Here is a 22,737-nt window from a genome sequence, read left to right as displayed (position 1 = left end):
CCTGTTTTGGATCCTAGTGATTTTTGCCTTTACTATATACAGATTGAAGATCATAATGCCAACCTAGATTAGATTCTTGGTTTCCCCAGAGGAGACACCATAGGAATGACTCCAGCTACTTCCTACCTCCACTTTCTTTGTTTCGCTGGGCAGTGCCGCAGTGGGGCTACGAGCCAAGAAAGTGAGTGGGAAGAACTACAGCAGGAGGTTTGAATTAACGCTTCAAGACCTAACCCTCCAGTGAAAAGTTAGTCACTTAAAATATTTGTTTTTCCTGTTTTACCACCCTGGAGAATCAGGGTCAAGTCCTTGGAAGCAAATCATGTGCATCTAAGCAAAACTGTGTCTCAGGTAGCAACTAGAGTGTACAGGATTCTAGTTCTAAAGCAGTGGACCCAGGAGGTATGGTGAGTTTCTTCCCTGTTTCTTTTGAACATGCACTCACGGGACAGGACCCTGGGAGAAAACTATCCGGCTAAGCACAGTGAAAGAAAATTTGTTAAGTCCTTTTCTATTGCTTAAAAGAAGCAGGCAGAGTTGATGCTGTCTTACTCTTAGGGTGAGAAAGGCTTTGCAAGCCTCCTCTGCACACCACACAAGCACACCTTGTTATAGGAGCCACTGGGGTAGCCTCTGGCAAAGCAGTTATTTCTGGAAGTTCCAATACAGGTAAGGACAAATAAACAAGTGGCTCTAACTATTTAAGCCAGGAAAAATAAAACCCTTCTCTGGAGTTGATTGCTGTAGTGTTGATAGAACAAGCCCTTACATCATTCTTCTTTGCCTTTTTTAAGGCTTAGTAAATGTCCACATTTTAAATCTCCTGGGTGAAGGTAAAGCCTATACACTAGGACAGACCCTCCTGAGGAAACTACTTGGTTTAGCCATCAAAAGTGATCAACTTGTTCTGGAGTTCCGACAAGAGCCCCCAGGCCAGGTTTTTGGAAAGGCTTACGCAACACAGTGCAAGGGAGGAAGGAAGCTTACATCAAGCATCCCTCCCCAGGAAGAGAAAAATCCAGGAGGCCTCACCTGCCCCATTCAGGAAGATGCTCTATGGACTAGCTGGAGCACTGGTCTAGAATTTCATCTGCTTTGTTCTGCTTCCTGCTGCTCTCTGCAGATGGGCACAGCATGGGGTCTTTCCGGCTGCTCCCTGAGAATGGGCACTGAAGCTGTGCCAGATGTAAAATGCCCCTCGTTTGCCTTTGCAGGCACCACTGCAGCATCAGACAGAACCACTGGAGTCTCAGAAAGTTCCAGCCCAGGTAAAAGAAGTGACTGGCTCAATGTTCTTCTCTAACTTCAGTATTTCAGAGAACCAATATTTGTATGAATGAGCATAAAATTTTAACTTTCGGAGAAAGCTGTTACTAGATAGTGGCAAGCTGTAAGGCTTCATTCAAGACTATTGCAGTAGAGATCAGAACCATCACAGTAGGAGACAGCGACTACACTCTGACTCTTGAAGCAAAAGGCAGGAGAATTTGAAGTGCTGAGGTGATTTAATGGAAAAGTACTGGCGGCCCTGTAGTGAGAGGCTGATATGTGATTAGGTCACTTAATGTACAAGTTAGGCCCCTACCCTCCAACAAAACCTGTGAGAGGAAGAGATAGGACTTTTTTTCTTCACACTCCCTATTCCTCCTTCTGTCCTTCCCTCTGTCCCTCCTTTCTTCCCTTCCTTTCTCTTTCCTTTCTATCTTCCCTCCCTCCGTCCCTCCCTTCCTCCCTCCCTCCCCCCTCCCTTCCTCTGCTGTCTACTTCTTGCTCAACTTTCCCAGATTCCACAGAAAGCAGATGCTGCGGGATTTATCCTATAAGGTGATAGAGTCCTGGTGATTGGTTTGGGCCAGCAGACCTGGGATAATTACATTTTAATGGCTTCCCAGCTCTGCAGAAAGATATTCCTGAATTATAAGCCTGGCAAGAGCTTGGGTGAAGATCTACATCTCAAAGGGGCAGATAATAAGTTTTCTAAAGTAAATGACCTAAGAAAACAGGCAGTTGTATAGCTGGCACATTAGTCCCTTGGTCAATAGAGGAACTGTCCCGTTTTCTCATCGTCCTGTAACTTCTCTTCTCCACAAACTAATACACAGAACGAGACATGAATTCAAAGAGTTATGTGTGAAATCCTCATTACTGAGAGGAGGACATCGAGGTGGAAAAGTTCCTGGAGCGTTTTCAGTTTACTTCTATGTGCAGGTGCATGCTACAATGGGCCTCAGTGCTACCCAGAGGCACCTGAACTAGTGCTAGTGTGCCCTGGGTGCTCTGAGACTCCTTCTGTGCAGTACCTGAGGGACAGGAGAGGAGAACAGGTGCAAAGCTCTGTTCTTGCTCGCTTTAGGTGTCTCCAAGAAAGCACCCGAAACAACCACTGTCCCTGGACTTGCCACCACAGGTCAGGCAATCAGATAAGAGTACAAGAGCTTCTCTTGGCCCCATCCCAGAGGGCAGGGTGGTTTGTCTGAAGTAACCTGTTTCTCCAGGACCCTGCAGTCACCATGTTCATGCATCTTCCTGTGTTAGAGTTCACTGCTTCCACAAGAGTCAAAGTAACATCAGGACCTGGAGCATTACCAAGTGACTGCTGGCTATTCGGCCCTTCAGAGATCCGTGTGGCTGTGTTTGTCTATCAGGAGCTGAGTTTAGGGCTGCTGATAAAGAAGCAAGCACTAGCAGGGCCAGGAAGAGGGGGTCAAACTGTTACAGTACAACTTTGAAGCCCTTTGAGAATCAAGGCTTTCACCAAGCTCCTCTCATGGCGATGTTCCATATAGTTTGAGATTTTGTTTGTGTTTTGAGACAGAGTCTTACCATGTAGCACAGGCTGGCCTCAAACTTGCGAGCCTACCTCAGCTTTCCAAAGTCTGGGATTATAAGCTGTGCCACCATGCCTGGTTCAGTTTGAGATCTCTGAGAAGGGCATTATGGGTGGCGCTGGTCCTGAAATCTATAATTATTTTCTTTGACAGGTTCCACTTTGATTACAGCTGGAGTCACAACAGGCCCCCCCATATCCAAGCCAGGTAATATGAAGAGTTCCAATGACTGCAAATGATTATTCCCGCGAGGAATTCCTTGCATAGGAATCTGTGCCATCATTTGCAACACATACAGGCATGATGTGATGTGTGTTCTTACTACTCTGTCTAAGAATTGGCTTTGTAACCCTCCCTCCCCCAGAAACCACTACGGGAGCAATGGAAGCTGGAAATAAAACAGGTCCGTATGAGAAGTTCCACAGTCACTGTCCTTTTTACTAGCATTTCTTCACCGCTTAAAATATACTGTAGTCTGTAGGATATATTAAAAGCAAAAGATATAACATTTGCCATTTTATAATTTTTATGATGGGGAGAGAGAGAATGCTTTTAGGCACAGATATTGTTTTATAGTTAGTGTGATAACACAAAAATACACAGAGAAAGTGTGATACTGTAGAGTGTGGTGAAATAGAGGTTCATTTCTGTCTCGGAGGTCAGCTTTTTTTCTTTTCTTTTCTCTTGATAGGTGGAATAGCAATACTAATTTGAATTTTAGAAATTTTGAAGTAGAATTTAAAGTTTGTAAGTGGAATATTGGGTTGACCCAAATCTGTGAAGTACAAATACCCAAAAGCTTACATACATATGACCTAACTTAAAGCATTTGGTAGAGATGGACGTAGAAAAAAGTTGAAGTAGTTGGAGAAGTTAAAAGAGGATAAAAATTCTTAAGTGATTAAAACTATATTATAATAATCATCATTTCATATGCCCAATTTGCCCTTTTCCATGTATTTATTGAGCTAATCGTCAAAACTCTTTTCCAAGAAAATTTTCAAGAGACTATATCTTGGTATCTTCTATTCTCAATTCAGATTTCTTTTCCTTAAGATTTTGAGGTCTAAAGGAAACAGTCACTGTGGTGGGATCTCAAATGCTGTGAGGAGCAGAAAGGAAGAAATGGGTGGTGTCTGTAAGCCCGGCTTGTGTAGCCACTTCTCAGCAATAGAATAATGAATTAGAGAACTGTACTTCCCCCAACACTGACAAACTCCAGAACTTCAAAGACTAATGAGCTTCCTGTTTTCACAGAGTGTCCAGGCTCACGTCCACCGGCCCCAGGTGAGAGCACATTGCAGGGTGATTCTGCAGAGATGGGTCTTCTTGTAATCAGGTGTCTGAGATCACTCCAGTAAGACCACTGGCCATGAAAATGTTATAGAATAAAGAAACTAAGTGCTTCTATTCACCAAATAATTTCTAATAGGTATTTTTCTCAGTCATAAGCGCTGCCCAACAATGGACACCATAGCACTTAGATAATAAAGATTTGCCTACTAGTTCCTTCATGTAAGTACATACCTTGATAAAATTAGTTAATTTAGGTGCTCCCTTAATGATGAGCATTTAACAAACTGCATTCCAGCTTTGGGAGCCTTTTAGGGTTGAATTGGCAAGAAAATTTCAAGTGTGCCAGAGTTCAACAATGTCAGAGAACTTTATTAGTTCCTACCAGTCTCAAGATACTGTGGTGTACTTTGCAGTAAGTCACCATAAAAAATCATTTTAACACTATCTAGTGGGACCAGGGAAGTTTGCAAAGGCATACAGGCAATTTTCATAGAAGGCAGATAATAAAGTTCACAGTGAAAACTAAAATGTGCATTATATAGAGCATGCATGTTGTATGTCATATGTAGGGTGTTTCTGAGCATGCATGTTGTATGTCATATGTAGGGTGTTTCCAAGCATGCATGTTCTATGTCATATGTAGGGTGTTTCTGAGCATACATGTTGTGTGTCATATACTGAGTGATGCTTGGCATTTCGTTATAGAACTGGAATTTAGTAGCAATGCGTAGACTAATCTAGAGCAATGAGAGAGCTCAGAGGGTGAGGAGGCAGCTTTCAGTCTCAATATGGGGGACCTTAGAAACTAGAATAAAATGTTTACTTTACAAGACTTCCATTTAAATCAAAGCAATTGCAAAGAACTGGGCATTAGGACTATTGTTTCACCTATGGCATAGAGAGCTGAATGGATCAGAAAGCAATCTGAGCACTGAGTTGCTGGGTCAGTGCTGGTGAAAGAGCCTGCAAGGAAAGGAAGGGATTCAGATGAGGGCCAGGATTTGCTGGTGGCTTGGATGACAACCTGCCAATCATCAGAATGTCCTGTAAGTCTGATCCATCAGTGATTGAAAGGGAAGCTTGATCTAGAAGGGAAAGCTCCATGGGCAAGGTGACATAATTTTTTTCTATAGTTGAGTTAGAAGTTTCTATAGATCTGTTGGGATGCTATGTACTCCTGGAGACAGAACCGTGTCTACAACTCATGAGATAGATCTCAAATGGAGCTAGAAGTCCAAGAACCTTATACTTAATGCTGGACACTGTGGATAAAAAGTCCCACAGGTAAAGCTAAGGACAAAATTAAAGTAATGAGAAGAACTTCTACTATAGACAGGATTTTCCTAATGTTAAATTTAAGGAAAAGAAAATATCCTCATGGAGGTGCAAGTTAATGTCACCCATGGCAGGGAATCCATATATTAGATTAAGGCCATTTTGATCAGCCAATGATAAAGACTTGGTGATTAGTTGGATTATTGATGCAGAAGTCACTTTATAGAACAGTAAGCTGGATAGTAGTCATATAATTTAATGACCACTGCTAAGAGAAAACAATAATTATTCTTTGCTGGGAATTTTAAAAAGTAGCGTGCGCACACACACACACACACACACACACACACACACACACCCTGTAGGAACAGTTTGCTTGAAGTAGGTGGATGTGATTTATCCACCTTCAGGCATTGTATAATCCTCCATAATTCAGCCTTTAAAATCCCAGTGTCAATTATAGTATTTGCCCCCTGCTGGTTATCTATAAATAGCAGATGGTTGCATTTTGCCAAATTTAATTAGCATTTATCATTCATGTTAACAGTGTGCCATGGTCCACTGGGAGAAGAGAAATCTGTAAGTACACAGTTCTGCTCTATTTTAATCTAAATTTTATTTCATGCCTCTTTTTGAATAGAAGTTTAAAGTTGGTTTATATCCCTAGCCTGGAGACATATGGACATCTAATTGCCATCGATGCACCTGTTCTGATGCACGGGTTGTAGACTGTAAGCCTAAAGAGTGTCCTCCTCCACCCACATGCAAGTCTAAAGAAAAGTTTGTGACATTCAAATCTAATGATTCCTGCTGTGAAATAGGACACTGTGGTATGTACCCATAATATATTATAAGAACTGAAACAGTCCACCATTTGATTGTTTATACATTCAAGAGATATTTTTGAGCAAGTATGTCACACATGATGTTAGAGTATGATATATAAAACAGGACCAGTGCTTCTTAAACTTGCCATCCTTGAAGGAAACTCAGAATTGAGAGACATTAATATAATCAATAGATTAAAGCAATTATGGAAATTATGAGGAAAGTATAATCGACTGATAAGTATGATCTTATCTACAAATTCTTTTCCAGAAATAATAAACATTGTTTGCTTTAGAATAAAATCATGCATTTATGTTTTCAGAACCAAGAACATGTTTGTATAACAATACTGATTATGAGGTAAGGCCTTTTCTTCTCTCAAATATTTTGATAATATGATTATGTGAATAAATGTAATACTAAGCCATGCCAGAGATCTTTCAATGTGTAACCATGATAAAATGATTAAAAATAAGTTTTGGTAAAGACCAAAGAATAGGCCCTTGTTCACAGAACCTTTTCTAACATAGCATGTGGCTGTCACCGTGCTCCTTCGGAAGGAGAGGTGATCTGAATCATTGACCACCGTCAGGGAAGCTCTGAACAGAATGTCCCCAGGATCCTTCCAGATGGAGAAGACATACTGTGTAACATTCAAATCAACAAACAGAGTCCAACTGTAATTACAGCCAGGAAGATCAGATGGTCACACTGCCAGAGATCAAATGAGAGCCCTCAAGGGTTACAATTCGCTAACTCAGACTTAGCAGCACATTGTTTGCAGGGACAGGTCCCAATCCCTGAGTTCATACTTTGGACAGCAATTGAACTTTTTAGAAAAAGCTTCATGAAACCATAAAAGTCAGATGGTTCTCAAACTGATATGAATATACCTAGTAAGTTGATGTTACTAAATACTTTAAAAAATCTATGATATAATAAGTAAAGTGTGCTAAAAAAGTACAGAAAGAGCCCATGAAAGAGTCTTGACTTTCACAAATCATTTATCACATTCACATTGACATATTTTTTAAACTTTCCATTTCCAAAGTTGCTGTGACTTGAGAAACCAGGATAGTTTTCAGACACAAAATGTGATGCATAAAGACCAAAAGGAGGGTCCAATAATTTATGCACTGGAGAACTTGGATAGTAAATTTCAGTTTATTAGGGAGTTTATCTTGTGGGTTAAGGCTCCCAAATAAGCACTCTTTTCAAACTGTGATTTGGATGTCAGACATAAACTAATTACAAAGCAATCTAAGAGCTTTAACCATCTAAGCAAGGACAAATTTGCAAGAATTTGGGTGGCTTAATTAAACTTTTAAAAATTTTATTTTTAATTATGTGTGTCTCTGTGCACATGAATGCGGGTACCCTGGGAGGTCAGAGGAAGATGCTGATAGCCTTGTGGCATAGGCGCTGGGAACTGAACTGGGGTCCTCTGCTAGAGCAGCTGTGCTCTTAACCACTGAGCCATCTCTCCAGTCCAAAAGAGATTTTCTTTAAAACTTCTTAGAAATATAATCAGTGACTGTCAGTGAGTTTTATTTTGAAGACTGAGAATCTTGGTACATTTTGTGCTCTCAATAAAGAATTTCAGTTCCATTCATGGACGTGGAAGATATGCAAACCTCCTTCTCTTTAAACCTTAACCTAATACCTGAAACGCCTCTTAACAGACACTAAAATCCATGTTTTACTGGTTTAACTGTTAAGTGAATAAATACATCAAGGCAAATAATTTCTCTCCCTGCCCTTATGTGCAGATTGGTGCGACCTTTGATGACCCCAGCAACCCATGTATCTCCTACTCCTGTCACAGCACTGGCCTGGTGGTTGTGGTCCAGGACTGCCCAAGACAGACCTGGTGTGCAGAAGTAAGTCACCTGTTAGCTAAAGGCAGCACAGTGATGTCTCAAGCTCAGCCTCTGTTTGCATACCTTCCTTCTCCTTCGGAAAAGTTGGCTCTTGGCCAAGAAATAAAAATCCCTTGTCAGTTCCATAAATCTTCAAACAAATTCATGTGTCAAGGACCAGATAATTCCAGAAATGTCTGCTTTTATTAAGTATAGTTCTTACATCAGGAAGCTTTTATTTTGCTGACTCTATAAGACTTTCTAAAAGTAGGTTATTACAGAAAACACTTGCTATATTTTTAAACAAACATAAAACTCATCAATTCTTTTTTTACAAAAGCTCATGGTCAGTAATTTCCTATAACAATACAAATTCTCTGAAATCTCACACATCTGTACTATTTATCTCTCTGTCCCTAATATATGATTTTTAGTGAATATTTAATACCAGATTATTTTTTTCCAAAGTTATAATTAGTAATATATTTACATTTTTTATTTTAGATTCCTAATACTGTATGACAGTGGTTTACTGAGATTTTATCTTCAGACATTGTAGGTTTGAATGTAAAACATAGCTTAGTACAGAGTTTGACTAAAAGCTCAGAGCATCTGGTAGCATTAGTGAAGTATTTGTCCTTCAAAATACATGGATAATTTGTTTTCATATTTTGTATGTTCCTTTTCTTTTTCTTTCTCTTACTGGAAACATCTTAGTCTTGAATAATATGTCAAGCTCATCTCCATTCTTGCTTAGCTCCCCTCCCCTGCCCCTTTCGGATGCTATTTCAATATATTAAGAAATGTCATATTTTTATTTCAATAATAAACATTTCAATTTTCTCTTGTTTCTACAGGGAGAGAGGACCTATGATTCAAAAAAGTGTTGCTATCAATGTAAGTTAGCTTCCACAGACAGAAAAATATCTAAGCAGTTGAACAGGTAGCATTTCTTTAAGGCAAAATGACAGACCACTAATAGAAACTTAACCAGTCATGAAGTACAGGAATCTGACAGGTAATATAAACTACCAACTGACATTCATACATATGGTAGTATAGTTATTTATTGGTTGAAGCAATCTTCCCTGGGAAAAAATGTACATATGTTTATAAGGGAAACTTTTTTTATAGAAAAAAGGATCAGCTTGCTGTCCTGACATCATCAAACTGTATTGTACATCCATGTATTGAAGCATGTGCCAAAACATCCCAGCATGCATTCTCTGTGCCTCTGACTCACCTCTCTTTCTCTATTGCTTCTTTCTTCCTTTCTTCTCTACCTGTAGTCATAGCAACAATCAGATGATATCTTCCCAAGTATTAAACAGCTGCATTTCACGGAGGGCTGAGATAACTATTGCCCTTAATAATATTGTGAAGGAGTTGATATTATTTTCCCCTTCGATTAAGAAAATAGAATCTTAATAATTGTTAAAATGGTCACTCTCACTCTTTTATCGTTATCCGTGTTGTTTTAGGTAAGAGTGATTGCCGAACTTCGCCGGTAAATGTGACTATTAAGTACAATGGTTGCAGGAAAAAAATCGAGATGGCGAGATGCATTGGAGAATGCAAGAGGACCATCAAGTGAGTTCTTCCTTGAATGTGAACTATGCATTAACTTTGTTCGCTGTTGAAAAGATGAAGTTCATAGAACTTTGCATGGGGAAGTTTTACTCGAGAGAACTGTTTGATTAGAACATAGGAAAACAAATACATAAAATATTAAGATCTGAGAAATAAACATTTTAGCAACCAGTTATGTCAAAGTAGATTTTCTAAACATGCTTAGTGTACTGGTGGTAAATGTGTTCATTTTCCTGAAGTGACTGAAGAGGAGACCTACTCAAGGAAGTGCATGCCTTACATTGTGTTAAACTTGAATTTTAGAATAGCACTATATTTTTCCTTAAGGTAGAGTTTTACATATAGATTAATTGATATTGAATATGGTTTTAAAGTTTTCTCATTTACATTTTTGTACCCTAATGTTTTCATTGTCCAGTTCTAAGGCTTCCTTCAATACCAGTTCTAAGGCTTCCTTCAATACCAGTTGTCACTGATCTGCACCAGACTTTTGTCTTGGGGGAGGGGATAAAGGTCTGGGAAAAGAACACTTGATTAAAAGACTATTAAGTCTTTCAGACAAGGCATTAGACTATAAGCATTAGTGTCACATTACAGAAGACATTCCAAAGTATTTATTACTGAACTGTTGCCTTTTAGGTACAATTATGATCTCTTTCAACTGGAAAACTCGTGTCTTTGCTGCCGTGAAGAAAATTATGAGTTCAGGGATGTTGAGCTTGACTGTCCTGACGACAGCTCCATCTCCTACAGATACAGGCACATCACCGCCTGCTCTTGTTTGAACCAGTGTGAACAGTCTACAGCCAGTTAATTCCAGCATGGCCTTTCCGGTTGTACCTGTTTTATAAGTGAAGCAAACGAACCATTAAATAATGAAAATGGCTAAAAAAAAGTGTGTCTTGTTCAAACAAATTTGTTGACTTTTTGAAAAATAAATGCAACTGTGTAAATATTTAGTGAGTACGTGTGTTTGTAAGAATTCTGCAAGTTGACGGCGAAAGCCAGCCACGTCATGATGCTCGTTGGGCCACTGTCCTGCACGATCCCTCCTGCCCCTCAGAACTCGAGGACAGTGTAGTCTTGTTCTTTCCTGTTTCCCTGTGCCAGCGGCATCAGCATTTTTCACTGTGCCACAGTGCCCTCTCCTAGGACCTGACTTCTCAATCTTTCTACTTTCCCTTCCCTGAAACATTTTTCGAGTTGTTCCTGGGACATTTTAAATCAGCGATTCTGCCTTTGTGCGTAGTTTTATTGTGTCATCTATCCTGGGGCCATAGGTAACCCAACCTTCACTCTTTTCACCCTGGCTCAAATGAGCATAAGCGATTATTCTCTATTTTGGTCCATTTTCTGTTGCTATTACAGAATTCTGAAGATTGAGTAATCAGTAAAGAGAAGGGGCTTACTTGGCATCTAATTCTGGAGGTTGGGAGGCTCAAGGTCAGGTGTCTGTATCTGTTAAAGATCTTGTGTCCTATAGTCAAATGGCAGTACAGTGGGCCTGATGCTTTATAGCAACTCACTGTTACAGCAACTGATCCAGTCCTGTGAGCTTGAGAACTCGCTCCTTGAGACTGAGAACTCGCTCCCGTGAGCCTGAGAACTCGCTCCGTGAGCCTGAGAACTCGCTCCTTGAGACTGAGAACTCGCTCCTTGAGCCTGAGAACTCGCTCCCGTGAGCCTGAGAACTCGCTCCCGTGAGACTGAGAACTTTCTCCTTAAGACCTCATTTGTTCTGCAGGTCAACATCAGTCTACTTATGAATGTTCCACCTCTACCATCCAAACATCGTTAGGCTCTGCTTTTCAAAAGGTGCTTCACTGAAGAGATGAAATGAATTCTGGTAGAGACAAGCTACATTTGAGCCTTAACATTCCCTCCAAGCAAAAGGCATGAGTTCAGAAAAAGGTGGCAGTCTGTATTTAGTGGCGCACTGTGGACATTAAGACTTGTGCCTTTGAGACCTAAATACACAACTTCTGGTTGATGGATTGCAGCTACAAATGTGATACTTCATGTTGTAATATCGGGGTCCTCGGGATGTGGGGTGAGGCAATGGCGCCAGTCAGACGACGTACAGACACTGGAGACCAGGCTCTGTGATGCAGATCTAAAGTTTACTAGGAAGTGCAGCAGGCTTTATAGGGAATAGGTACCAATCTCCAGGCTCGACGAGTGCCGCCGTAGCCAATCACCTTAAAGGTGAGGCCAACAGTCACTGAGAAGGCACCAAGAGGGACTGGGCAGGCTTTGTACAGTGAGGACAAAGAAATGGGGAATTCACTGGGTGGGGCAACATGGGGCGAGGGTCAGGCCACCTTAGTGTGCTCACAAGGCTTGAGCTGATGATCCTCTGGGTTCATCGTGCCTTTACCAAGGCCGCCGAGCAAATCCCCAAGCCAGGACCCTCTTCAACTCCATAGCGACATGTGCAAGCTAATGCTCAACCCAGGATGGACTGCTTTGGTTCACTGTTCTCACAGTGTCACCACAAACCTCATCTTGGTTGGAAATAGAATAGCTACTCCAGAAGCTGCTATGGTCTTGCCAAAACCCTCTGAGTTTTGTTGTTGTGACCATATTGGAAGTTATAATTATTTTATTTTTCTGTTGTAGGATTATGAATTAAAAGCTGAGATACCTTTTTGTGAAGCCTTGATAATACCAACAGCTGTTGCTTTGATCCTTTGGTCAAACGTCTCTCTAGAATTAGCATTCTGGAGGTCATTCCTTGAATGGACCTTAAAAAGGCATCACTGTAGCTAGCTGATAATTCCCAAATCCTATGAGTTTAGTGAAAGAAGCAAGGCAGCCTGCTCTCTGTTTTTGAGGTTTTGCTCATTATCTCTAAATTACTAGGATTTAAACTATCAGAAACGTAAAATAGCAAACTCAGAAGAAGAAAGCTTACTTCCCCATCATGCTCAAGACTGGGCAGGTGAACCAGAGCACAGATGTGCCTGCCATTTTCCTGCTGAGCTTCCTTTGTTTTGTTTAGTTATTGTTTCTAGCATCTTCCACATCCTCCACCTTCCACCTTGAATCTTCCACCTTCCATCGAAGGCCCATAATGGTTCCCTCTTCCCCACCATCTCACTAGTAATCCAGGCAGCAAGAAAGAAGTGGTGGGGGAGGGGAAGCAAGCGTTCCTTTTCCTTTGTAGGCAAGACCAGAAATTTTCCTCATCCTTCCTCTGGCACTGCTGGGCAGAAGCACAGAGCCATCACTGCCTATGGGACTATAACCAGCTATCCTACAATGGAGGGGTAACCATCAGGATCTTTGCAAAAGTAAAGAATTAGTAACTTTATACTCAGAGTCCAGTTCAGTTGGTAAGTCAGGCAGTCAAGTCCATAGCTGCAAACAAAGTTCCAAAAGCCATCTGTAACAGCTACAGTTTGAGTTGTCGCTGAACTAAGATCACTATGAGGGACCGTGATGCATGCCCGAGTGCTCCTCTAGAATAAAGTATTCACCACCTGCTGGGAATACTGGCCAGGCCATTTTCAGCTATGAGCTTCTTGGTGGACAGACTCGACTGAAGAGAGATGAATTCCTCCTGTTAGGTATGAGCGGCTACCAGGTTCTCAGCCTCTCTGGTGCAGACGCCATTGTTCGATTGTTCACCCCATCACGTAAGCCAATATATATCCACTTTTGTGATATATATTCACCCTATCAGTTCTGTTCCTCTAGAGAGGCTTGATTAATACAGACTGCTGTGCCAGAGTGTTTCCAGAGAAACAGAGGTGTAGGGATTAATGTCTCTAGTAGGCTTGGTGGTATCTGGAGCTGGCCCAATAAGTTAACCTAAAGTTCCTAAAGGCCCTCCTGGTAATGAAGGGCACTGATAATCCATGGTGTGAAGTGCTTAAAGAGCTGTGCGAGATAAAAGCATTTGACACTCCTGATTCACCTCTTGTGAAAAAGGAATCCAGTGACTTTATGTAACTGCTGAACAGTCCTAGAAAAGTAAGGAATGTAACAATGTTGGCTTGATGCTCCCAGCATCTCTATAAAAACTAACAAAGGAAAAGATGAAGTCGAGAAACGAAATTTCTGCTCACTTCCAGATGTGCAGAAACCATCTAAAATCCTTTAAGTACGCCCTGGAAGAGAATCTTCTTTCCAACAGCCGTAAGGCTCAAGTTGTTCAAAATCAAACCCAAGCTCTCATCATAGCATTATTGCCTGACTTGCAATGCCAGTTTCAGTCCAGGCATAGAAGGGTGTTGGCAGTTAAATGACTGGAACACTGTTGGCTCCTGTAACCTGGGATGGAGACATGTATGAGACTGAGGATATTGAACTCTCAGATTCTGGTGGGTTTATTGTGCCTGAAGACATAATCCTTCCTCATCCCCAGCATACTTCACTGTGCTCTCCATCCTTGCCTAAGGGAATTAATCCTCCATTGGCTGTGAAACCAGAAATGCCCTTTCCTGAAGTAGACGATAAAAAGACTGTGTTCCCTCAGGGCCCACCCTGACCACCCCCACCCATCCCTGCACCTTCATCTAGATTTGAGGATAACAAAAGTCTAGAGGTGAGGGACACAGTGTGGAGATGTGGTCACATCTAACAATGAACTTCTTGAGTTTTCTAACTTATACAAGCAAAAATCTGAGGAACGTATGTGAGAATGGAGTTTAAGGGTTTGGAAAAAAGGTGTCAGGAACACAAATCTACATCAGGGTGGTTTTATCAATACGGGCTCATTACGCAGAGATTGTAGGTTTAATATTGCAACTCACAGAGTTAAAAATGGCATCAAAGGTTTGTTTGATTGGCTAGCTAAAGTATTTGACAAAAAGACTGCCTATGGAGAATGAGCTAGAGATGCTGATATCAGGGATCCAGGGTGCTGAAATACTGGAGTGGACTTGCTTTTAAAACCTCCTCCTCCACAATGGAGGGTCCAGAACATGTGGCCTCCACTAGCACCAGAGGAAGCAGACTTGTGAGCAAAGAACCAGGACACCAGCAGAACTGCCACTGTGTAGGAATGACTTTTACAATGTGCACACAATCTGAACTAATGGCTTTTACCTTGTGCCATAAAGCTACTTTTAATAATGTGAACATGCTCACTGAACCATGTGCTCTTTTAACCTGGGCACCTGAGTCTAATCTCTCAGAACCCCACTCTGCTCTCCACTCAAGATAGTGAGTGAATGTGGGAATACTTGTTTAACAAATCAAAGCATATCAAAGTGTGGAAAGTGGCATGCTGTTCTCATTGAAAACAGTGAGAATAATTGAGAAGTCTACTTGATACTATGTGTGTGAGATATTTTAGATGTAAGGGACAAAGGACAAGATTCTCTGATTATCAGAGAATAAGGGTGGATCTTAGCTTCTGCTTCCCAAATTGTTGCTGGAAAGACCACTTCCATAAAATTAAGGCAAAACCTGACTCGAAAGCACAGTCCCAAGTGACATCAAAAGGAGTGGGTGGTTCTCAGAGTTGGAGTCCACTCGGCCATAAAACTGAGAGCTAAGTCAGGCTGCTTCTTCATTGAAGTAGAGCTGTGAAGTGGCTTGATAACACTGCATCACTGCCCTTGTTTGTGCTAGACCATACAGAGGGAGAGCTGGCTGCTCTGTTAGATGACTTCATTGGCCAGGGGTTCAGTTGGATCCCAGGGTAACAAGGGCCAAGTGGCAGCACTGGGTGTCCAAGGCAAGGTGAATGTACTCACTGTGATGTACAACATATGGAAATGCACTGTTCACAAAGGTCTGACCCGTGGACTTGGATGCCTGCTAATTGATCACAGTGTTCCCAGCAGTGAAATAGATAGGAAGACCCTAAATTCTTAATCTATTTAGGCAGAAAAAAAAATACAGAACAAATGAACCAAAAGCTACCCTGAATTATAACAACAGAGAATCACAACCCCTCAGCCAATTTCTGGACCAGAGCCAGTTTACAGACCCACAGTTCCTTGAAGGACCCCTTGAAGGATTTGGCTATAATGTTGAAGTTTCACGATTTATCTTTCGCCTATCCTTCTCCAAGGGCTGTTTACTAGAGCAACTGCACATTAGGAAGACATGTAATGAGGTTTTCTGGGATCTATTAAACAATGGTTCTGAACTGACATTGATTCCAGAAAATTCCAAACCGCATCAAAGTACGGACTTATGGAGGTCAGGTGATCAATGGAATGTTTAGCTCAAGTCTGACTCATGGTGGATTCAGTGAGTTCCCTGAACTAGTTATTTACTTATTCTTATTCAAGCTCTCTGAACTTTCGGTTTGAAGGATGCCAATTCAGGACTCCTTTAGTGCTCAAATAAACTGTGAAACTTATCTTGTCCAAAGTTTGTCCTATAACACCTAAGCCTGAACTTCTTCTAGAAACTAATAAAGGAAAAGAATCAAATATTTATTTAACCCTTCTTGCATGCATACATAAGAAATGACATAGTTGATGAGAAAAATTTCCTTTTTATAGAAACAGATTCATCAAGAAGAATAGAACTTAAAGGTACTGTTCTTGTCAATATGAAACCTGCATGCAACCATGCATGTAAATTTAATAATCAATTATACAGACATTCTAAATGATGCTTCCAGAATACTAAGTTGGAACAAGGACTGACTGTGGTGGTAATTGTGGGCTGTCAGCTTGATTGGACTGAGAAATGATGAGATGAGCATGTCTGTCTCTGGTGTATCTGCAAAAGAATTTCCAGAAAGAATGAAGCGTGTTAGTCAGGGTTCTCTAGAGACACAGAATTGATACTATATATTAAAAGAGATTCATTAGATTGGCCTTCATGATACAGTCTGGGTAGTCTAACAATGACAGTTTTCACACTGAGAGGTTGAGTCTCTGGTAGCTTCTTGATCCTCGAGGCTAGATGCTGCACCATCCCAGTCTGGCACTGGAGAACTGGGGGATACCTAGAGAGTTGCTGGACTTCAGCCCAAGCTGCCTTCGGATATTAGCAAAAAATTCAGCTACAGTAGGTGCTACCCACTTTAGGTAGGTCTTCCCACTTCATATGAGCTGATGAAGAAAATCCCTCATAGGTGAACCGAAGGTCTTTCCTTTTAGTTGATTAAAGATCTAGTCAAGTTGACAACGAACATTGACTGTCACAGAGGGAAAAGACCCACCCTGAAGGTGAGTGGCCACCATCATGCAGTCTGGGAGCCCTGATGGAATAGAGGTGAACAGAAAATGGCAGGTACTCTCTCTTTCTACCCAGGCGCTCTCTCTCTCTGGCACTTGCTGGCACCACCACGCTAGCTGCTCTGTTTCAACCCTCTCCACCTGCTGTGTTGGACTGAATCCACTACACAGAAGTGGAAAGACTGACAAACTTCATTATTTTCAGCAAATAGAATTCAAAAGGAAGAGGAAATACTCTGTAGTAAAAGAGACTTAAGCATCACATGGGCAGGGCATCCTGGCACACAACTTTAATCCCAGCAGTCGGGAGGCAGAGGCAGGTGGATCACTGTGAGATTGAGGCCAGCCTGGTCTATATAGTTCCAGGCTAGCTGGGGTTACAGGAAGACCCTGTCTTAAAAAATGAAAAAAAAAAAAGAATCACAAGGATTAATTGTAAGAATACATATTTGAGACAGACTAAGCTAAAGGAGACTGTATATTAAGTGATATGAAGGACTGATGCTCATTTAATCGGCACAGTGATGATTTTGTGACTTTGATTTCCTAGTTCATCCTTACAGCAGAATTCCAGCTGTTCTGATACCATGGCCTTAACCACTGATCACAATGGCCAATGCAGTTTATTGCCCTACTCAGATCATTATACATTCACAAGCCAACATTCTTGCATAGTTCAGTAAAAACGAAGTTTGTTTTTGTTATCAACTTCAAAGTTTCACTGTCTGACAGTGCCATTGTAATATTCATATTCAATTAATTTACATGGAGCAGAAGTGGACAGCTTGCCGTTTGAGTCTGAGGCCTACAGTGTGAGCCTCACATGGCTGCATCTGTTTAGGTATGTTTATATCAATTACATATGCATATATCAATTATATAATACATAATGAGTTCCAGGGCAGCTGGGATTACAGGGAAAGCCAGTGTCAAACAAAACAAAACAAAACAAAACAAAACAAAACAAAACACAAAAGTACCCTTGTATTCATTCATCCACTACCTCTGGCTCTTACAAAATTTCTGCTTCCTCTTCCACAATGATCTCTGAGCTTTGGGAGGAGAGGGTGTGATATAGGTGTCCCATTTAGGGCTGAGCACTCCATAGTCTCATGTACTCTGCATGCTGACCAGTGGTGCACCTCTGGTAGGAGTTGAGAGATATGCTAATCTATGGTTATAAGGATAAATCATTAGGAGTCAGTTTAGTAGATTTAATACTGTTTATGTAGCAGGATAATAGCAGTAGATTCTTCTCCTTTGGCCTGTGATCTGTCTAGCTACAGGTTCTTGGCCCCTACTAACAGAGCTAGGTACAGGCTTCATCTTGTGAAGTGGGCCTTAAATCCAACCAAAAAGTGACACAACAGCGTATTTGCACATATGACCCCTCTGTGCTCATGACCGCATGTACAAGACCTGCACAAGTGCAAGCCAGAAGCCAACAAAGATGGGTGAGGTGGGCAAGAAGTCCTGTAGCCCAGAAACCACTTATTCCTCTGAAAAGCATGAGCTATGGGCAGGCGAGCAAAGGCACCCTGGGAAGACGCGTGGAGCCAAGCCACAGGCAGGGTTAGCATGGCGACGAGATTGGAACAGAAAAAGGAAGTGTGTGCGGCTGCCAGCCCGAATGGTGGGGGTATCCAGCGAGATGGGGCATTTATGGACCATTTACAGATGTGGGGCGAGGGTGAAAGCTAACAGAGACTGTGGGTGGGGCACGAAAGCAATCGGAACAGGAGCCAGGCGCCTGCGTGGTTTCTTTGTAAGTCATCCCCTCACTCCCACCATAAAGGACCATGCAAACCCAAACTAAAAATTTCTTGTTAGTCTGTGAGCCTTGGGGCCTTGGGACCAGGCACGCAGAGCCTCCCAAGAAGGGAAAAGGGGTGAAAATTAGTGCCTAGCTGAGGAACCATTTGACAACTGGCAGCTGCTGGGAGAGGGACAGCCAGGCCTCTTTAAGGGTGTGATGCCAGGTAGGTCCAGGCTCCAGGGATAGATTCATACCTAAGAGCATTCCGGGAACACAAATCAAGCTCAATAGGCCTTTAAGACATTAAGTGACTCAGGCTAAGGCGATGAGGGTGGATCTAGGAGGAGCTGAGGAGATGGGCTTTTAATATGATCAAAATTAATTGTATAAAATTCTTAAAGAAGCAATAAAAATATTATTAAAAGCATAAACACAATAAATTACCAGGGGTCACTTTAACACTGTATCTATTTAGCAGAATAATAATATTAGTCTCTTCCCTATGCCTGTGGCCTGTCTAGTCACAGGTTCCTAGGCCTGTTATCAGTGTTAGGGTATGGGCTGTCTTATGAAAAAGACCTGAAGTCCAATTAGAAAGTGGTTGGTTACTCATACTGTTCATGCCACGATACACCAGAGGTGAGCTCTTGTCAGGCCAGTTGTTGAAGCACACAGGCTTCACAGCTTGATAAGGTTAAATACTTTGCCCCTTTCTGGTAGCTTCCATAGCACCTTCTAGCACTGTGAAAGCCAGCGGGCAGAGATGATGCTTTGACGTCAGTATTGGCTTGATCTTTCCTTGTTTGTGCTTTTGCTCATGTGTGCAGGGCTTTCTCACTGTCACGTTCTGGTCGGACCAAGGGCAGGGCAAAGGCAAATGTTATTTGAGCATCTCTGGGGCCCTTGGTCAACAGCTTCCAAAAAGCCCATCCCTGGCTTTCCATACGGCCTTTTGTAAAGGACTTTAGGATTAGCTGTTCCTCCCCATATGCCTTCTGCAGCTTCACTCGTCTCTCAACAGAGAAGCTGCCTCATACAGCAGATGGTTATTAATACAGAAACCCACATCTGGCCAACATGCAGTGTGGGCAAAGGAGAATAACAGGTGTGGCCAATTCCAATGACACTTTTTTGGTTTTTTTTAAGACAGGGTCTCCCTGTAGCCCCAGATAGCCTGGAACTTGCTATGCAGTCTAGGCTGTCCTTGTCCTTACAGAGATCTGCCTGGGATTAAAGGTATGCACTACCATGCTAGCTCTCAAGACACTTTTCTTTGGTAAATTTTTTATTGAGTTTTTGTGTATTTGGTACAGAACATCTTAATCATCTTTATATCCCCTTCTCCACTGGCACCCTCAAATAGCCGAAGTCCCCCTCCACTGGTAAGTTAGTGTTCCCAGATGTCCTTCAGTGCAAGTTCATTCACTGAGGACTAGTCAGCCTATCTAGAGTCCCTCCCTTTAAGATCAGCTCTTCCTCACCCAGCAGTAATCAGTTGCCAATAATTCAACTAAGATTGGGATCTGCTGCCCATTTCCATATTCTATGCTGAGTTTTTGTCTGCTTGAATTTGCATGCATCTTGTGGATGCTGGCACCATTACTGTAGGTTCATATGTGCAGGATCCCAAGAACCTGGAGGACTCCATGTGGTCATGCACCTCCTCCCTGGTTCTTACAATATTGGCCTCTTCCACAATGGCCCTGAGCCCTGAGTGGGTGGAGTTTAATATAGGAGTCCAGTCCAAGGACCCACACTCTACAGACTCTTATTCTCTATTCTTTGGCCATTTGTGACCTTTTGTTTTCCTGGTCCTCTGCTCCATGAAGGAGCTTCACTGATGAGAATTGAAAGAAGCATTAACGTTCTCTTCATCCCTTGCTCTGTGTTCCGTGAGTCTTAGGTATAGAGGTTGCATTGTAGATGTGTCACTTAGACTTGGGCAATTCATAGACAATCTCTGTGTCTGACTCATTGTGGAACTCTGTGATAGTCTCCATCTGTTGCAAAAGAAGCTTTTTTGATGAGGGGTGACTGGGATACTTTTCTGTAAATATCAGGATCCATATTTTGCACATAGTAAGAAATTATATTTGCCTAGGGATGTGACAACCTTGGGATTTTCTCTGAGATTTATGACCTCTCCAGCCATGTGTATTTGGCTATATTTATAGTACCACACATGAGTTTCCTCCAATTGAGTGGGCTTTAAGTCTAATTAGTAGCTGTTGAAAACCCCCAAGATGAAAGTGCCACTACTGCACCAGTGTTGTTTGCTGTGCTGGTCATTGATGTGGGTATTGGTGGGAACATTAGGTAGGCAGTTGAAGCAAACCTGTTTCTACTGCCATGCCTTCCCGACATAATGGGACTCTCCTCTGGAACCACAAGTCCTGTAGACTCTTGATTCTATATGTTTCCTTGGTCGTGGTGTTTTATCACAGCAACAGAGAAGTAATTAGTACACATGCAAACCCCTAGATGCTCATGATATACTCATATCTTTTCTAAACTCACATTCAGCTACCTTATAATCAGTAATGATATAAGAAGTTTCAACAAGACCCACCACACACACTGGCCATGATTTCTCTCCCAGAGCAAGTGGAAAGAGGGAGGTGGGACATAAAGCCTGAGGTTCTCCCCGAATGGTGAGCTCGGTTTTTAAAATGTCTGCAAAGGTTGTATCTTCTCAATCCTATGTTATATGAGTTATCTATTATCCCAAAATAAACCAAATTTAAATCTAAACAGACCACAAAAGATGTTACTATCTTCCACTGAAATTTGGGCTAAAGAATCATTTTCTAATTTGGATTAGTGTCCAAAGGAAGAAAATATTTGCAGAATGAGCCAATTAGAAAATCAAGGCTCAGAAATGTTTTTCTAAGAAGGCTGAAGCTCTAGGGATAAATGAAGACAGTTAGAGGGTCCGGGCACATCACAGATCACTAACCAAACTGAAAGCACGAAACATGAGCATGAGCCAGAGACATGTGAGTGCAGAGCCATGGCAAAACAGAGGCTAAGCATGTTGGAGACCTGTGGGGAGACTGCAGGAGCCAGAGCCCACCCTGGCCTGGAGGTTCATTGAAAGAGGAAGGACAGAACGGCCGCCCTGGAGCCCAAGCGGCGTTCCACACCTGCCAAGGGAAGACTGACCTTTTTGTGTGTCATCTTTTTGACTTTGTCCTTTTGAATTCGAAACCTAATTAGGGTAGGTTTCTGTACCTTTTTAACCAAAAGCGTTTATCAGAACAGCATCATTTACATTTGCCTCATTTCTAAACCTCTGGCTCCATGGCCATTTCTCCCTGGATACCCCCCACTCCTTCATTTAGTTGCCTCAGTGCTGGCTTTCATTATTATGATTTCTCTGTTGTGTGTGTGTTTGTGTGTGTGTGTGTGTGTGTGTGTGTCAGAGAGAGACAGAGACAGAGACAGAGAGAGACAGAGAGACTTTGCATATGCATGCCTGGATCTGTGTGTGGTACTGGGGCTTGTGTATGCAGTCTCTACCACTGAGCTTTGTCCTGAGCATATTAATAGCCTCTTTTTCATTTAGTCTTGAGGTTTCCCTGTGTGGCATAAGCCACTACCGTCACTGTCCAGGAGGACTGGGGCCAGAGCAAAGTCAGGTTCAGATGTGTGTCAGGTGGAACACCATCACAGATGGAACAGAAAAGCACAGAGCAGGAGAAATTTATTGATGGATTTCAGAGAGATCAAGGGCATGGACAGCAGACTAAAGTGAAGTGTGCAGGTTGCAGAGGCTCAATCAGCGGATGATGAGGAAACTGTAAGGAACAGCCCTCCATCAATGCTCAGGGGTGCTGTCCTTTTGTCTTTTGTGTGGGTTTGTGCCTTACTAGAAAAACACATGTGAAGAGAAGCTGATTATGTGGCTCCAGTGTTGACATAAGGCTCTGCAGCTGAGAGATGTGCTGAATATTGGGTCAGTGAGATAAGGAACAAGAGAGCTAATCTCCGACAACCACAAGGGAGGTGGCAGGACAGGACCAGCCGTCAAGCAGTTCATGGTGCCTACAGAGGGCACCAAGGCAGCAACTACGTAAATACATTGTGACCTTCATCTGTCTTGAATGTGTGTATTTTACAACACCACTGGCTTTGTTGGATGTTCTTTTAATGTATCT

At 42.0% G+C, this 22,737-nt stretch overlaps 1 protein-coding gene across 1 annotated transcript in view; it reads left to right on the top strand.

Annotated features, from left to right (window-relative positions):
* LOC103736022 (submaxillary mucin-like protein) overlaps positions 1–10,490 on the top strand; it is a 28,889-nt gene extending 18,399 nt beyond the window's left edge. Inside the window, exons 13-22 of the mRNA XM_029564649.1 lie at positions 795–1,268; positions 2,982–3,035; positions 4,086–4,115; positions 5,947–5,978; positions 6,067–6,229; positions 6,550–6,587; positions 7,997–8,107; positions 8,944–8,983; positions 9,568–9,676; positions 10,316–10,490. Coding sequence (XP_029420509.1) covers positions 795–1,268; positions 2,982–3,035; positions 4,086–4,115; positions 5,947–5,978; positions 6,067–6,229; positions 6,550–6,587; positions 7,997–8,107; positions 8,944–8,983; positions 9,568–9,676; positions 10,316–10,490 — 1,226 coding nt within the window. The remainder of the gene's footprint in view (positions 1–794; positions 1,269–2,981; positions 3,036–4,085; positions 4,116–5,946; positions 5,979–6,066; positions 6,230–6,549; positions 6,588–7,996; positions 8,108–8,943; positions 8,984–9,567; positions 9,677–10,315) is intronic.
* The last annotated feature ends 12,247 nt before the right edge of the window (positions 10,491–22,737 follow it).

This window comes from Nannospalax galili, unplaced genomic scaffold, assembly GCF_000622305.1.
Source record: "Nannospalax galili isolate Female #2095 unplaced genomic scaffold, S.galili_v1.0 scaffold357, whole genome shotgun sequence".
NCBI classification, from domain to species: Eukaryota; Metazoa; Chordata; class Mammalia; order Rodentia; family Spalacidae; genus Nannospalax; species Nannospalax galili.
The sequence above is the reverse complement of the archived record's forward strand: the minus strand, read 5'-3'. Positions and strand labels throughout refer to the sequence as shown.